An 18,412-nucleotide genomic window follows, 5' to 3' on the forward strand; every position below is an offset into this window, starting at 1 on the left:
CCGGAGGGGGGGATGGTGGTGGTGTATGTGTGTGGTGCATGTCAAAGCTACCAATTTTTATACAAAACTTAAAGTTCACGTGTTTAACAAGCAAAAAGATGAATTCTGTGGCTCCAAAGAACCCTGCCTTCTTACATGAAGAAGGTGGGCTACGCAGCGCCGCTTCCCTAAGCCTACACTCACCTCCAGTGCCTCGGTCGCTCCAACAAGGCAAGGCACAGCGACTTTGTGAAATGATGGAATCGTCAAAAAAGCATACACCAATTTTGTTATGCTGCTTCTGTTGCTTGGGCAAATTACAAGCAGCAGAGACATGAAATAGCAATAAGGATAATGACATCTTAGAAAATGGGGGCTGTTGGGGAAGTAAAAATAAATAGATCTCTATTTCCATCCTCCTCATAAGCTACTGGGAAACTAACAAAACAGTACTCTGTAACAGTCTTACCACTTTTATTTTTTATATACTTAACAGTGAAGACACAAATCACTTAAAAAAATTTGACTTCCTAATTCTCCCGAAGAGGGTGGAAGGATAAAGTACTTTCTGAATGAAGCTCTACAGGAGGACAAATTACTGTTTTGTTTTTTTTTTTTTTTCCTTCCAAACACCTCCCATCCAGAGACTTAAACAAAGCACGACTCTGCCCCACTGGAGCCCTTCTCCTCAAAGGTCTGCAGGCAGCACCGTGGCAGAAAGGCCAGAAACTCCCAAGCACAGCCAGACAGCCTGGGGACACTCTTCCCCACGAAGGCACAGGGCCTGGCCTTCCTCCATCCCGTATTTAGCAAGGGGTTTTCATTAAGAAGGTGGTTAATGCGATTTGTCTTTGGTTAAGTCACATCAGGTTAACTTGCTGAACAGTTTAAAGAGTTCAGAATCCTTCATCATTTCCTATGATTGGTCAAATCTGGCCAAAACTTCTGCTCTTACAGGGTAGTAGCAGAGTAAGATGCCCATGTTTGCTTAGTCTGCTATTAGAGACACACACGCTGACAAAGCAACAAATATTTTCTTCCTAGAGGCAGGAAAACAACAGATCTGTATGACCCAAGGGATTAAACTTCTGTCAGTGTTTACTTAAGGACCAGGTAACACACCTGCTTTCAGATTTCTTCACTTTAATGCAACGACAAGGTGCCTTTTTAAATCATTAACTTCAACCTAATGTAAGTTTCCATTTCAACTGATACTTATTTGTACTATTTTATTAAAACATGTAATCAAATCTCTCTCTCCAAAGGATTAACGGAAAGAGAGAATGGAGAGTACAACATACCCACCTGACCTTTCAGCTAAAGGGGGATAAAAAAATTGGAAAAAAAAAGTTCAAACAGCATCCATGTGACCTGACAGTATAGTCTACATGCAGCTTCCTATGCTTACAAATACTTTAAAGAGGCTATTCTAAAACTGTCATTTTCTTGTTACCCAATTTGCGTCAACTTTTTGTTGTGTTCAGTGAAGTTTTCCTTCCAGTTTCTCAAACATGGCAGTGCTTAAGGCTAAAGTCAAAATATTTGAATTGGATATACAAAATATAAATAAACCCACATTACCACAGTAGATATGCTCTGCCATATGGAATTGTATTATAGGAGATGAGTAGGTTCTTGACGAAGAGCTCCATAAGCAAGTTTAGTTCATATGTAAATTAAGTTAAATCGGTAAAAAGTCTTTGCAAATAGTCACTGAGATAACTGCAGCAAATATCCATCTCCTCAGCTGACAAACGCATGGGCGAGGAATAGCGGTGCCGCCAGTGGGTCCTCCTGCGTGGATCCTCCTGCGTGGATCCTCCTTGGCAGCAGTGGGAAGCGGGAGAGGTCCCTGCTGCGAGCCGAGCCGCAGGTGGAAAGCCCAGCTTCAGAAAGCTGGCAGGACGAGGGCCACCGGGTTTTTAAGGGCAACCGGGACAGAAGGACAGAAAGCCTTCCTTCTGGATGCAACAATCAATACGCTTTAGCATTAATACTGTAAGATCAGACCTTTTATTGATTAAAGGCAGATTAGGCAGCAAAATATGAGCTTCACTGAAGCACATAACATTGAGATCTGCATTTCAATTCTATGAAGTAAAGTATAAATAGAGGTATGTCACAAAAGAATGCTGACATTTTCTATGGATATTTCACATCCTGTTTTGTTTTGGAAACCGGCTGAAGTTATGCCAAATTAAAAATAATGGCAGGCACAGGCCAAGTCTCTAACAGACAAATTTATGGATACAGCTAGAGGCAACATTTATTCAAATATCTTGCCTAAAAGGATAAATTATTTTTACAGTCAACATTATCCCCTCTCAAAGCACTACAGCAAGTAAGAAGGAATCCTTCTACATTCTGTCGGCCAGCGTTACCCCATGAATAACACCACAAAGGCATCCAGTACTCACATGCTGAGGTTCATCACCCCAATTTACAGCTGTCAAGGGGCATTGTGGGTTAAGCCAAACCAGCACATTCTTTCCACAGCTGAGCTCACCTCTCACATGAGGCTGAAGTGCTTATATGCCAAGTGTCAACACAACATAAAGGGAACTTGCTCCGGTCCCAGCAGCCACCATTACTAGTGCAAAACCTACCTTTTCATGTGGGTAGGGGAGATGCAGTGCTTGCTCTGCATCCTCAGTCTCAGTGAATGTTTTTTTTACTGGAAGAGCCTAAGCCTCCACCAAAATTCAGAGCAGCACCAGGGAAAACTGCTCAGGTCTCCCCTGGTTCCATGTGTACAGCACTAGCAGCAATGCAAGCAGTGCTGGAGCATGACGACAGGAGCACTGCAGTCCCCAGCTTTCACGCTTCTACCTGACAGCTTTTATTTGTCTAAGCCTGTCTCCTACCCTACAGGAGCCAACTTATTTTTCCTGAGCCTTATTCCCTCTAATTACCTTTACACACTGATAAAAACACCTACACCTTGAAAACACTTCTAATAAATACTATAGTATATGTACCAAGTAAATAACTCTTTATTCTTGTAAGGCATTCGAAAAATCCAGGTAAGTAACAGTGAAACTTTGGGGGCTGGCACACAATTAGTTTAATAACTGGAACTAGGGGAACTCCTCTCTCCGCAACTTTGAAGGCGAGTCAAAAACATCTCATTCAATTGTCAAATTCCAATCTGAAACATGACAACGGACTAACTAGTTTCTCTTCTTAGTTAAAATTGCAGAAAGTAGGATTATTTTAAAGAACACAGACCCCACTTGAAAAAAAATTTTTAAAAACAACTTTCTTTCTCACTGCAACAAAAGCCAAATCCTTGAATAAAGAACAAGCCTATCTATGCAAAGACTAGGATTTGTCAGGAACAGAAGGTGATTTCCAACAACTCACGCTGATGGGCACATTTTCTACTGCTAGCGTATACTCTCTTTCAATACTGAATACTGATGAAACAGTGGCATCAGCCTACAAGCAAGGCAGAAATTTACCTTACACAAACTACACAAAAAATAAAATTAAGATAGAAATGAAGATTATACAAATGCTACATAAACATTATACATGTTGTAAGACAACCATAAAACAGCACATAATGCTTGAATGGGGGAAAACAAAACTGAAGCCACAACAGAAATGTTGAAATCTTTGGTGGCAGTTCTCACTTGCATGTCCCAGTTTTCCAGTATCCAACTAGCTCTTTAATTTCCTTTACTGGAAGTTATTAAGAAATAAATAATCCAACTGTAACGCCACTCATTAAGAATATAAATTACATAGGTGCATGTTGGTTGATAGAATACCTTGGCAGTTAGGTCACTCAGAGATCCAAACAAATGACCGTCTATTTTATAGCTTTGAGAAAAGTGATTTTTGGCTCTAATACATGCTAAATGTAATCTGAATTTCTGAAAGTATTCACTAAGTGATACTTGCAGGCCTGTTTTAATAACACCAGGACTGCATCAAATGTAAAGCTCTTTTTCAGTTCTACTTGTACAGTAAAAGTTGAATCTACGTTCTTTACTTGGAATATCTTGATTCTGACTGTATTTAAGTGACTCAGCTAGAAATAATAGCCTGGAAATTGTGTTTTAAATTATTCCAGTATACTTTTGAAGTATACAATGTTAAATAATACAGTCTGCGTATTAATACTGTGTTCCATGATTAATTCATAAAAGAGCTAGCAATGACACATCTACTTTCCCCATAAAACATCTAAAAAAGCTAGAAGACCAAAAGGGAGAGAAACATTGCATTTAGTATTTAAAACTGCAAAGCAAATGCTTTATAAATTTACAAGACACTATGATTAGTTGTTCACAGATTGCAAGGTAAGAATTTAAGTTAATAGCTGTATTTGCAATGCTCCAGCTAATGTCACAACATTAAGATTTCATGATCAGTACATTAATTATCCTCCTACTGCAGAAAGCTCCTTTCACTACAACAGAGATCAGGTCAAAACTTTCTCTCCTTTCAGTGACCCTCACAAGCTTTTTGCTTTTTTTCCTGGATCCATTTGTCCATGATGATCTACAAACACCACAGTGATTCATTACTTGTATATTACATTTATGAATGAGCTGTGATGAGTTATTCCCATTCTGGGGAATGTGCCAGGGTTGTTGGCACATCAGAGTTAAGCACTTTCATAAAAAGACCCTTTTATGATATAGGGACCATCTTCCTCAACCCCTCATCTGCATTCATAGTCCAACAACACACAAGATTGCGCACATTATTCCTTTCCAGCCACTTCAGCTGCTGCCGAGACTCAGATCCAACACACTACAGAGAAGGGTTTCTGCTGTAAGGTAGGATGCAGCCACCCCGAGGGGCAGTGGAAGCCACCCCAGCAGCACTGCCTGCCCTCAGAAACCATGGGCAGCAGCCTGGTGAACACATCACACGTATTCAGCATCATCAGAGCAGAGCAGAAACAGCTGTAACCAATGCACACGCTTTCTACAGTGCTGATAAGAAGTTCCAGCTCACGCCAACAAGCACACAAGTGCTGGGATCACATCACTGTTCATTAAAACAGACACTATAATGCCACTCTCCAGGGCCCCAAGCCCCAGAAGGTGCAAGTGAGAAAAGCTGTACTATTGCAGAATCACACTGCGATTGCATGTTGAAGCTGGCTACCTCACGGAGCTATTAACAGTGGGTTTTGGCATCAGAAAAATCAGTACTCGGCACAAAAGCATTAATGCAGGTCTGACTGGGAATTACAAAGGAGTAGGAGAGACCACAAACGTGCTAAAATAGTGGCCAACTTTGACTGAACATCATTTCTCAACAGATCATTCATGGCACACAACTGCCTTTTCATTTATTTTCTCATCTGCAGAAATTCTTCAAAGTATTGTACTTTCCAGTGACCTAGACACCACCGTGCAGACCTCAGCCTGAAAGACAAGGTCTGAACAACCCTGGACACCATGACAGCCAGTTACTTGGAAGTTTTTGCCTTTCTTGTCCAAACAAGTTAGAAGCTTAATCCTTACAAATGCTAGCAACGAGATGTCAGTGCCTAGCTCCTTTGGGGTTCTTCCACTTACGCGCCAAGGCAGCAGAAATCCAACTCTGAATTCAAGAGTACTATGAACTTTACACTCTCTTCGAACATTCAGACAGGCCATTTACTTGGTTCATCATAAAAAATAGCTTTGAAGGCAATAAACGCAATGGCCTTTTCAAGTCAACGCAGCAATTATTCTGCCAACTCACATTTTCATCAATAAGCGTATGGAAATTAAGGTTCTCCTAGTTCAAATGACTTGGCACAGGCTACCACAAAGCACACCTCTGAGCACTGTGACTTGGTCAAGGAAAACAGAGAAACCAGCCGTACCTAATACAATGACAAAGTCATTTTGCAGGGAAAGTTTCACATCATGTAGTATTGTTATTCACGTACACTCCTGATTCGATTTTACTCCTGTGATGTGGAATAGCCTACTAAAAACCTTTGCATTTTGTCTGTATCAGCATGCAGCTGACTGGGGAAAAGTTGAAACATGAAGTCTCATCAAATGCTTTTAATAACGACTCGTACAGTATTCAATTAGCACTTCTAGCAGCCAGGCAAGGCGGGCCAGCTGCCACGGAATAAGCCATGTTAGGCGCCCCAATGCGTGACATCTCACTTGTAATGGCACGCTATAAAGGAAAAAAAGATGCACATACACTAATGTTTATTTTCATTTCAGGAATGTATGGATTGACTCCCCACAGAACGGTCCAGCGCTTACAGAATCTACTCATACGGAGGAGTAAAACAGGAGACAGCATCCACACCCTGTCATGCAAATAGTCCGTGCTTGGGACAGCATGTCATTCCTGTTATATTGCAGCTGCTCCTTTTGTATCTAGGAAGGTATCTGTCCTGCATTCAAAATCATGGAAAATTATGCCATTTTTGTGTCAAGTTGTCCTTAATCTTCCTCTTCCCCCTGCTGGTCAAAATCAATTTCTCAGGAGGTCTGGACATTAGGTGGTTGAATTAACCCAGCAGGAGCGGGACTTTCATCCAAAAATAAATCAGAGTGTAATATTTTTCACCACACAACAGTGATACTTTACTTTTTTTTTAAACAATCCACATGACAGCAGTGCAACAGGGTGATACTTTTATTTACATGGTATGCTTTTATCTCATTTTTTGCAAGCATTTTAGTGGCCATCACACACCAGGCTGCTAGTCCACAGAAGCAGTGGCATGCCACATACCAGTTCTAACTTTTTTAAAAGCAGACATACAGATCAAGGTCTGCAAGAGAAAAAATAGGTTATTTAGACCAGTGGCCTACTATCAGCAATGGTCACAGCACTATTTCAGTTTGGAAGCTCAGCTGTAAAGCTTCCCATATCCACTGCTGTGGCTAAGTAGGAGGAGGAACAACTGACCAGACTTCATCATCAGTTTGCTGCCAAATGCTCCACAGGTCCAGATCTAAAATCCATTAAGATGGTACACAGACTGACATGGAACGAACGTGAAGTTCCCCACACCAAGAAATCCCAAGGACAAGATACGATTATTTTGGTCAAATTCTTCATACTGAACTCAAGCACAGAAACTTCTTAAGGAACTTGCTTTTTAGATTTTTCTTTACAACGGCACATTATGGATGAAGAACACATGGGAAATGAAATGCTACCACCACCATAAAGCCCATCTTCCTCTCCCTGCCTCCCTTCTCAACTTCATCGAGTGAGTAGGAAGCAGTGAGCTTCCTGCTTGGGACCTCACCTTCCTTCCAGTAACAACAAAGTTGTTTATTTATAGTTAGGTGTGACATTCTAGCACATGAACATCCTTGGATATGCATAATTGCACAGCCAGTGTCACCTGCTCTAAAATGTTAATTAACATCATACAATTAGGTGATGTATTTGCACCAGAACATAGTGCGTGTTTGTATTTTCCAAGGCAGAACCGCAGCAGTGCATATCCCACAGCTGGAGAAAATAGGGGAGCGAGGGTCTACTTTCATCTGAAGCAATTGCTGCCCCACAGAAACGAGCAGTCTCTGAAGACAAGAAGTGGCATTTCTTCTAAACCCTCCGACGCACATTACATTGACCCTCGCAAAGAGCAGTGGCTCCACCTCTGATACTGCTTCCACTCCTGGAGCGCAGAGGATCCAGCTAATCCAGTTCAAGGGTACCCTCTGGCCACAAAAGCTGGTCAGTGTTCTGGATCCATCCTTTGTCTTCTTCTCCCTCAGCTGACTTCAGCCCTTCTTTCCCAGGGCTGACTTCTACAGCCAGATCTTGCAGGGGTTTTTAAGCATAGTAATGGGTGCCCTACTTTTGCAGTTAACCCTCGCCCCCCCACCCCACCCCCCCGCAATCCAGGACACCCTGCATCATCCTGGATGTTCTGTTGATGTTTTACCCTCAGGTACCAGGCACCTCAGAATAAACTGCCACTTAAAAACCTCATCCTCACACAGCCTCTTTAAAGTGCTTTCAGGTGTAATGATTTTGAACACATCCTTCAAAAATTCCATTTCTCATTACTCTTTCTGACAGGGTCATCTTAACTATGGAGCAGGATGAGGGTTTCCAGGGCATCCGCCTGCCCCGTGTAATCAAACGCGGCTCTGTAGAAAGAGAGCAGTTTTCAGGAAATAGGAAGCTTAAATGCTAACCAGTTTATATATAACCCAGTAAATCGCTTCTGGGCTGAGACGGTAAGCATGAAGAAAGTAGGTAGGAGGCCTTGACAACACAATCCCCAGAGAATCGCGGGAACACGCTGAAAAGCCATCACAATTCAAACTCTAATCCCTGCTTCAGCTCCATACTTGAAGCTATGAAGGTTGAAACCACATTGTAAAATCCCGATTTTCTTCGAGCAGTATGACTGCGGAAACAAACCTATGTTACAAGTTTGAAATAGCAGCTGAGGTGCAAGTTTGGCCTAAAATACAGGGAGATTTAAGTCTACAATGAACACATACCCTCTTGGTCCCCATTAGTTTCCTCTCGAGTTTTGATGGACCCTCCAAAATAGCACACAACAATCAACCACCAAGCAACACTTAATGGGTAGTCCCCGTCTTGCTGAACGCAGATTTCCTGCTCTCACATACCCTATGTAAACAGCACAAGATAGTTCTATAAGAAGAGACATAAATAATACTCTTTTCTTGTTTAAGGAAAAAAAACCCCATACTTCCCAAAACTCCAGTCTATGCAACATCAACTGCACACCCCCACCACAGACACTGCAAGTTACAATTTAACAACTTATGGTGACTGTACTTCTGACAAGTTACAACATGATTCAGTTTGGGTTTTTTCATGCAGTGTAAGTGTCTGGGCAACCATCCCACACCGCCTCAACAAGCCATACTCAGAGGGTTGCCCAAAAGCAATGGGAGCAACATGCTTTTGGATGACCTATAACAGACAAGTAGTGCTGGCCAAACAAGTCCCACAGACTTACAAGGTGTAGTGCAACAAAATTATGCACTGAATTTTTACAGAAAAGAAAACATCCGAAGGCAGCACCTATGCCTCTGAAATTAATTATGAAAAAGTATTAAAATTCTTATTTGCAAGCATCCAGCAGTAACTTGGTATGAAGTCCAGTATCAGGCAAATGACAAGATTTATGTGTAAGGTCATCTAACTATTCCACATCGCAAATCCATTTTCTGCCCTATTCATAAATGAAAATATCAATATCCCAAGCAAGCTGAGAAGCATTACAACAAAGCTTCAACGTTTGCACATGTCTGAATCTGTACCTCTGAGATGATTTTGTTTGCTCTCTGTAAACAGACTACTACCTACCTTTCTAGAGCATTGGAAGAAAACCTGTCATTGCAAGCTATCAACACTGGATGAAGATTTGAGACCAGTTGTGTAAAGGACACAACAGTTATGTTTGGAATATGAAACTCTGAAGGAAAACAATCACTCGCTATTGTTATCTCAGAACCGCCTGCCCATTTGAAGCCCCAGCTACTTTATCTCACGATTCTGGTTCTTCCTCTGCCACTCTCCTCCCCGTATTTCTTTTCTTCCAATTTTTACTGCATACCGTGTTCATTAATTTGCAGAGGAGTGGGGAAACTGCACTTATTATAGCCAAGAGAAGCGTATGACTTTTCACATCCAGCTCTTCTAAAATGTCAGTTGGGGGATCCTGAATGCGTCTATTTTTTTATTTAATTTTTTTTCCCAAATTGTATCCCTCCCCTCCCTCCCAACTACTCTTTTACACAGCCCCTTGTCTGCCCAGGCTTGTTCACCTACAGTTTTGTCACGATCTTTGCTCCTCAGGCCAGTGAAAGGCCACTCCTCACAGACCCCCCCCTGGACAGCCGGGTTCTGCGCCCGCCCACCAAACCCCACTCCCGCACACCGGTGCCACCAGGCCGCTACCAAGGGGATTTGCCTTTATTTGGGGGGGGCGAGGGAAGCGGCAGCCCCCCGCCAGCGCACCCTGTCTTTTCTCCAGCCCTTTTCTGCCAGCCCCGGGGCAGAGGCCAGCCCAGCCCGGCCCGGGGGCTCCCCCCGCCGCCGGGGGAAGCGCGCCGGAGAGGACAGCGGCTCACCCGGGGCTTACCGGGGGGGCCTAGACCGCCCTACTCCCTGCCCCCCCCCCGCACCCGCGGACCCCAGCCAGCCTGTGCTCCCTCGGGGGGGATAGAAAAAAGGGGGGCACCCCCCCCCGAGACACGGAATCGCTCCAAAATGCCGGAATCTGCTCGCAGGCTCCCGCCCCGACCAGGCGCGGCAGGCAGGCCGCCCCCCACCGCTGCCCTGGCATCCGGGGGGGCAGCGGCCCGGCGGCGGGGCCGGCACCGGGCACACACTGGCACTCCCGAGCCCCGCCGCCCTCACTCCCCGCAGCCGCCGTGCCGTGCCAGGCCGTGCCGGGGGAGCCAGCGGCGGCAGGCGGGCGCTACGGCCACGGGGGGACCCCCGCCCGCTCACCGGGCCGCCAGCCCCGGCCGCCATGTGCCGGCCAGCGGGGGCGGGGCCGGCGGCCCCTCCCCGAGCTCGGTACCGGCCCCGGCCCCGGCCGCGGCCCCGGCGGCGGAAAATGCTGATTCAGCCCCCGCCCCCCGCCCGCGGCGGCGCTGCGGGCCGCGGTGCCGGTACCTGAGGCGGTGTACCAGCTGCCGGCGTGGCTGGCCTCCCGGCAGAGCACCCGGTTGGACATCTTGGTGCCGGAGCCGCCTATGGTGTTCGGGGGAGGCGGTGGGGGACGGGCCCGGCCGCGGCGGCGGCGCTGCTCCCCCTCCTCCCCCGGCACGGCCCGGGCCCCGCGGGCGGAGGCGGCGCTGCCGGCAGCACCTCCGGGCGGGCGGGCGGGCGGCGAGCGGGAGGGGGGCGCGCGGAGGCGGCGGGCGGGGCGGCGCGGGCCGGCGGCGCGGTGCCGGGCTCGGCCGCAGGCGGTCGCCCCGCGGGGGGGGGCTCGGAGGGGGGGCGCGGGGACAAAGCCCGAGGCCGCCGCCGCCGCCAACTCCGCGCTGGCAGGTGGGGGGGCGCGAAGAGAAGGAGGCCGCGGCAGCAACTGGGTTTGGCCCCGCTCGGCTCCCGTGGACTAGAGGCCGCACGGGCACCGCTCCCCCATTGGGCACGAAAGCAAAAGCCTCACCGCTATTGGCCGCCCGCCCGCGCTGCTCCCGCCCACGACTTTGACAGGCCCGGAACGGAGCGGCACCGCCTCGGGGGGGTGGGGGGCAGGAGGCGGGGCTCGGCGGGGAGAGCTGCCCGCGGGTTGGCCGGCCGCGTTGCCGTGGCGATCGGTTCTGGCCCCGCTGATTGGCGGGGCTGTGTCTCCGTGGTGGAAGGGAAGATTACGAGCGCAGGTCAGATGAGGGGAGGCACGGCCGGCGGCGCTCCGCCCCGTGCGGTGCGGTGCGGGCGGGGGCGCGGGCGACAGCGGGGCCCCCCACAGGGCCGTGTCCCTCCGCCGCGGCGGGCCGGGGGGTTGCTGGGGTGTGGGCGGCTGCCGGACACCCCCCTCCGGCGCGGCGCGGCGCGGCGGGCCCCTGCCTGGCAGGCCGGGGCGGGAGGTGAGGGGGGTGGTGATCCCGGGCGCGAAGAGGTGCGATGCGGTGCCGGGGGTCGCCCCTTTGCCGTGAGGAGAGAGCGGTGCAGGCCGCGGGGCCGCGTCCCCCGGTCCCCGGCACGGGCTGGGCGAGCGGGTCGTACTCTGAGGGGCGTCGTTCCCCCTTTCGGGCCGGGGGGCTGGACCCCGGCTGCCGTCGGTGCCGCGCCGCGCAGCGGGCGCGGGCGGCCGCCTCGGTGTAGAAGGCCCCGGTTCACCTCAGCTCCGTCCTTCCTCGCCCCTCGAATGTTTCTGTGAGCTTGGTGAATGGACGGCTGCCATGGAGACGAGAAGCATAGCCCGAAATAGCTGCTACGGCAGAAGGGGAAAGGGGAGCGTGGCCGGTACCAAAGAGGGGGAGGAAAAAAGCAATTTTAGCCGCTGACGTACGAGACCACCGGGAGAGAGGGGTGCCAGGCGGGAGGGGTGGGGGCTGCAGCCATTGACGTGCAAAGGCAGACGGGTGCCCTGTGAGGCGGGAAGTGTGTGGGCCAGGGTAGGAAACACGTCCCTCTTCTCCCCCTTAGGGCATTTTATTCTTTGAAAAGTCCCCCAGCCAATTACAAATGAATGCAAAATACAGAGCTTTTGGGGGTTTTGTGGGGTTTTTTTGTGTTTTGGTTTGGTGTTTTTTTTTATTAAACAGTAAACCAAAGGAAACGGGGGACAAAGGCATTGCACACAGTATGTCTTGGAAGATCAAAAAGTCGTGCTGCAGGGAAATGGCCGATGTCATTTTTATCCGTGGGGATCCTTCTCTGCACCCGTGACGCATCTCCCAGTGCAGCCGAGGGGCAATGAAGACTGGAGTCTCCAATTAATAATATTTGTAATAGTTTGTCAGGGGGAAGTGGGACCTGACTATCTCAGGAAATGTCTGGCATTTTACGTAGCCTTCGCTGGTCTAGCTGTCCTTACAGTATTCCATAGTTATTTTGCAAATAGTGCGTTGAAAAAGGTTCACGTGGGTTATGACTGCTGCCTGGACTGGAAGAACTATCCTGCCTGACTGCTTTAACACAAAACGTATTGGTGGTTTTGATAAGCATTTATAACTAACTCTTAAATCTTTTACATATACTTCAATACTGGGAATAGTTCCTGAACTGACTACTAATCCCTCAATAAAGTTATTTAAAAGCAGCAGAAGATAAATTTCATAGAGAAAAATAAATGTTGCAATTACGTACTTACAAAAAAAGGTCATGCCAGCAGATAGTTTTTGGTGCACCGTTGTCCCACAATCCACCAAGAACAGTTAGTGGAGACTGCTAGAAGGAACATCTTGGGGGAACTGGAGGTTAAAATAATTTTTAATTATCTGGTATTCCTTTCTACCATTTTGAGGAAGAGCTTTCATCTCATGTAAGCTCTTCCCCTCTGATGAAAACAAGATATAAGAACTTCCAAGTGGTTATCTAGACAGTGTAATGAGCAAAACCATAAGTATTTCTTCTGGATTTGCTACCTTTCTTTATGTAGTGGTGTTTTTCTCTTCAGCTTGCCTTTTAAATTTTCTTTAATATATTTCTTTTCTTGTTGTTGTTGCATACCTCTTGGGATGGATCCCTTTTCTCCTTGTGCTTCCTTTTTATGTTTCCTTCTCCCTTGCTTTCATCATTAACCGTTCTTTACTTGTGTGTAGTTTTTTCTCACCTAGATCAGGTGTAGATTAGGATGAAGTTTTTACTTTATGTATTGTGAATGTAGGATCCATATAGATGCAGAAGAACAACTGCAGCTAAGTGTCACGGAAAGCACAAGCTTCTTTGCTAATCCTTAGATTGTGGCATATGCCTGTATTCCAGTGAATCTCTGTCCTCTGTTAGCAGCCAGCACTGTCATTCTAGAGCCCAGTGAAGCTGGAGGACTTCCTTCTCAGTTTCGTACTGTTCTTGCCCAAGTTTGTCATCCATAGTATACTACAGGAGGAATTTCAGTTGTTTTCACTGGCAAGGGTGACAGTAGGGTTTTTCCTTTATTGCCTGTCACAGGCGGACATAATACCACTGAGCAGCGTTTAGCGATTTGTGGGTTCTTCTATTTTAAGCTTCTGTCACCTCCTGATCACAGTTTGTTTCTTTGTTTAAGGGCTGGTGATGCACTTCCTCAGTACCGTATAATGTGAACATGAGAGGCAGAAACAGAAAAGCAAGCAGCTCTTCAGTTAAGTAGAAGATGGCGGTGCTGGGCTTCCTGGCACTCAAGACGTGGAGGTATGGAAAGGTTCTAGCCACAGGCTGAGGATCTGGGCTGAGCTTTCAGCTGAACGCTGTGAAGCATGGGTTAGGTTGGGAGATCCTCCTGCTTTGTAATTTTTTCAAGGACTGTTTGTATGGGAAAAGTAACAGGAGCGCTTACCTGTTCAGAGCTGTTACTTAAGTCATTTTTTCTTTGATGTGCAGGGGAGATTGACACAATGCATGGACACATGTATGTCTGTTGGCTGGTTGTTCCTTACCTGAAAGAAAAGCATGAAGGCAGATGGTGGCAAGAGTGACTTGCCAGTTAGTGTGCCCTTAGCATGCAGGCGTTTCCTTGGGTAACATCCTGTGCCCAACTTGGGTGGCACATGTCTTCAGCTGGCTCAGCTTTCAAGGTCTCTTGCTTTCTTGGTTTTCGCTCGTGTCATCTTGCATATGGTTTATTTTGGCTTCTTTCCTATCATCTTCTCACACCATCTTCCTGTCTCTTCCCTTCTCAGGAAGCTGTTCACTGTTACTCTAGGTTTTTCTCTACTGTCATTCTGCATCTGAGGAACCTGTTGATCCTAGCAGGCCTTCCTTCTACTGTACTTAACTCTCTGTCTCTCTCCGCCCCCCCCCCCCCCTTACAAGGGAAATATTTCCACTTCCTGTATAATGGAATAACATTATCAGTGGGTAATTATCCATCTTGTAAATATCACAGTGTTCACCAGAGAAAAAAGGCCATATGCTTTCTAGGAGATACTTCTCAACCATCCAGCAGCATTTATTAATTTATACTCCTCTCAGAATACAGGTTTATTATGCACAACTGCAAAACAGACTTTGAGAAGAGAGAAAAGCACTGTGGGAATAGGAATATGACACATTTCTAGTCAGTGTTGCCCTAGCAGTGCTGTAAACTGCCCCATAATTATTCACAGAGCATTTACATCTTAAGTCCTCACTTAAAACTGTATTTGAAAAGGGAACATTAGCAGAAACGGTGCTGATAACTTTTTTCATCATGCTAAAATGCCTATTTCTGGAACAGCTGGCATTCTGTACTTTTGTGATCTAGGCTATGTAGTCACCCTTAAAATGAATTCTGACGATGAAATAAAATAGGGAACACAAGCTAGGGCTTGGCTAAGAATAGTTTGTTATGTAATTAGTACAATGATAAGAATAAATCAAAACCTGTATTCTATCAAGCGTGGTAGGCATAGGGATTCTTCTCATGTTTTCAACCTGCTGGTTTCAACTACTTATATCTTTCAGAATTCAGATTTTGCATTTGTTTGAAAGCATCTGTTTTATTTCTAGAAAGTCTGATGGTGAGAGAGGAGTTCTTTTGATCAGACTGCATTTACAATAGTGACAGCACTTCAGAAAATAAAATGGATAGCTCAAAGACCTGTACTGATCCTGGAGAAAGTCTGTGATAAACTGGAGATGAAAAAAAAAAAAAAAAGATTCAGCAAGGCAAGTCAAACTGTATTTTTAGGTGGTAAAAGGCTTCAGAATATGAGGATATAGAACCCTTTGATCAGAAGTGCTTTTAGTGGGAAATCTTTTCTTCTGCCACTGTTCCTTAAAGGTAAAAGATAACATTCTCAGTAGAAGCATTTAAAAAGGCAGGCTTCAAAATACTGCATATGAGTCATATATAATTCTTCCACAGTTACTGAATAGTAACTTCTGGATATTGGATCAAAAATACTCATCTTGGAAGATGTGCTGTGGTGTTAGCCAGGTATTCCATTTTATTTTCTGCTTACTGCCCTTTGGAGCATATACTGACTCAGTTACCTAGGGTAGTGTGGAGAAAACTGAAAAACAATTGTTCATGAATTAAGAGATAAAGCTTTCAGCTATTTGGCAGGGGCCTGTCATACATCTAAAGTTGCCGTTTTCACTTATTTCTTCAAGCTTTTATTTGACATCTATTAGTAATTTTTAGCCCCTCACATCTATTCTCCATTTTATTGACAAGTTCCTCATTTTTATGAATGTAAAATCACTTGGTTTTTGATTTGTACTTCAAAATGAAATACATTTATCCTGAAGCCCTCAGCAATGGTGTTTCCTGTGGAAAAATAGTACTTCTTTCTTTCTGGATTAAACCACGATAGCAAGCATCTGTCGAGTCTTATCACTGAATCTCCATTGTTTTGTCACGGGGAGAGTTTAAAACAAGTAAATGCTTTGCAAATTTGGACTTTATCGTGCCTTCCCTAACTTGGAGAACTGGGATTATTCAGATATGATCTGATTATTCAGATAGTAACTTGCTCTCTTCTTCACATTACAGATCCCAATTGGTGAAGCCAGTTTAAAAAGTAAAAGGAATATGGTTGCACTTTTCTTGTTGACTTGTCATAGCTTTGCAAGAATCACTAAAATTTGTTTCTTAGAACTGGTGATTTCACTGCTGCTAGTAACATTTCAACTTACTTTTTTGGAGGAAGCTGCCCGGAAAAGCTGCTGTAGTAAATCTTCTAACATCATCACCTTGTGATCCTGGCTTTTTCCTTCTCTGGAACTAGCTTAGGTGGGAAGACAACAGCAGCTGACACCTTGTACCAAACGGTGCCACCAGCAGCTCAGTAGGTGGCACGCTGCTGGCAGCGACAGCTCACCTTGAGGCAGGTACAGATGCTTTGAGATTCTAGGTTGATGCAAGAGCTGTGTGGAAGGCCAGTGTGTTTACAAGTTTTGTGCAGCTGCTTGATGGGTGTTACTGTAAGATGAGAAATCTGTATTCTGAAATGCAGGTATAACAATACATTATAAGAAAATTGCTCTGTCCAGGGAAGATTAATAGTTGAACTGCTTCTTTTTATGTGGTCTTGCACAAATTCTCAACACTGACATTGGGGAGCAGCATAGATTTCTGCCGCCCCCCCCCCCCCCCCCCCCCCTTAACAATTCTTAACAATCTTGCAATGTTGTCACCTATGGATGAAACCTTGGAATGCCACTTTAGCAATAAAAATAGCAGTACCAAGTCTTTATGGTGTCTCGTCTTCACTTAAATGTTATTACTCATTCCAGAAAGTCAAAACACTGTTGTTAAAATCCTTTCAGTGTCTCTTTAAAGTGTCAGCGTTTGATGGAGATGGTATTCACCACAATGCAATAGAATTAGTCATCTCATTCCACAATTTTATAAAGTCATAGACTCATTTAGGTGGGAAGAGACCCTTAAAATCATGGAGTCCAACCAGAAAACTGATGCTGCCAAGTCCACCACTAAACCATGTCCCTTAGTGCTACATCTCCTTGTTTATTAAATACCTCCAGCGATGGTGACTCAGCCACTTCCCTGGGCAGCCTTTCTGTAAATTTTCCAAAATAGAGTTTTTTGGGCTTGGTTTGGGGTTTGCAGGCTTCTTTCCATTTTATTTTTTTTTGTTGCCCAGTCTTACAGCTCTGGAACTTTGCTAATTCAGTGTTTCCCTCCTAGCACATTAGGAAATATGTAAAATAATGAGAGCCTTCCTACTAGGAGTAATGGCCAGATCTCATTCCAGCCCCTGCAAGTTAGCGGACAATTGAAAAGTTAAGTATTTTTCCTCTGAATAATGTATCTTCTGGCCATTCTTACACCCATGTATGTAAGCTATTAAAGAAAAGTGATGTTAAAATAAGTTAAAACCAAATGTACAGATTACAATAGCAAAGTCCTCTAGATGACAGAATGAAGGGAAAATAATTACTTGTGTCATGGTCAACCTAATATACCGCAAATACGGTGTTTAAGTCATTGCAGGAACAAGTCAAATGAGAGTCCCATGTGTCTTGTGAATTTATGCATAATTACAAAAAAAATATGCAGCCTTTAACATCACACAGAAAAAAACCTCCAAACCTTGCAGCAAAGAATTTAATTTACAGGTTTTTAACTGCTTGCTTTGTTACAGCAATTAACTAAGAAACCCAGAACGGAGATGAGAACGGTAAGATGGCAATATGAAAGTTTATTTGAATAATAATAGGATTTTGGTTAATTGAGCAACTCTTGGAAGCCAAGTTTGCTGTTTCTGTCACCGTCAAAAAAAATTGCAGTCATTCTCCCAGTCTATTAAAAAGTGGGCTATGCTTAATCTGGATTCCAGTATCCAGTGCTAGTGAACAACATTGATTGTGCTCCTTGCTCCAAGTTACAGAAAACAAAAATGGGAATTTTGAGGGCTATGTCTACTCCCTGTACTCGTTGCCAATAACCTAGCAAGCCAGTCCTACAGCTACAAGCCAGACTTTCAATACTTCGCTAGTGTTTTTTCAAAACATAGTTTACTGTCTTCATTATTTTTCTTCTGATCCCCAGTCTCTCTTACAGCTTCTTATATTGCACCCTGAGATCTGTGGCTTTTACTGCTACTGAGATTACAGAAGTAAAATCAAGGGGTCTGACAAAGATGTTAAGAATGGGGAAAACAAACAAAAAAAGTGTTGGTAGACCCAAGGGGAAAAAATAAAAAATCAGAATACGTGGTATTTTACTGGGTAGATTAGGATTATCTTGGACGTCAGGAAAAGGCTTTTCATTGAGGATGGTTGGTCGCTGGAAACGGGCTCCCCAGGGAAGTGGTCACAGCAGCAAGCCTGTCAGAGGTCAAGGAACATCTGGATGACACAACTAAGTCATGTGGCTAGTTTCAGGTAGTCCTGCAAGGAGCAG

General features: G+C 45.3%; 1 protein-coding gene and 1 long non-coding RNA gene across 3 annotated transcripts in view; one reads left to right on the forward strand and one right to left on the reverse strand.

The window, feature by feature from the left end:
* MEMO1 (mediator of cell motility 1) overlaps positions 1-10,896 on the reverse strand; it is a 27,821-nt gene extending 16,925 nt beyond the window's left edge. Inside the window, exon 1 of the mRNA XM_080408111.1 lies at positions 10,585-10,896. Within this exon, the coding sequence (XP_080264237.1) occupies positions 10,585-10,645 (61 nt within the window). The 5' untranslated portion in view covers positions 10,646-10,896. The remainder of the gene's footprint in view (positions 1-10,584) is intronic.
* Positions 10,896-16,738, forward strand: LOC308071942. 2 transcript variants are annotated; one of them, XR_013931393.1, is made up of 2 exons: positions 10,896-11,297; positions 13,631-16,738. It is a non-coding gene; the product is annotated as an uncharacterized lncRNA (long non-coding RNA). The 2 variants fall into 2 exon arrangements; XR_013931394.1 differs by lacking the exon at positions 10,896-11,297 and adding an exon at positions 11,304-11,504.
* The last annotated feature ends 1,674 nt before the right edge of the window (positions 16,739-18,412 follow it).

Source organism: Falco punctatus, assembly GCF_963210335.1.
Source record: "Falco punctatus genome assembly, chromosome: 12".
NCBI lineage: Eukaryota > Metazoa > Chordata > Aves > Falconiformes > Falconidae > Falco > Falco punctatus.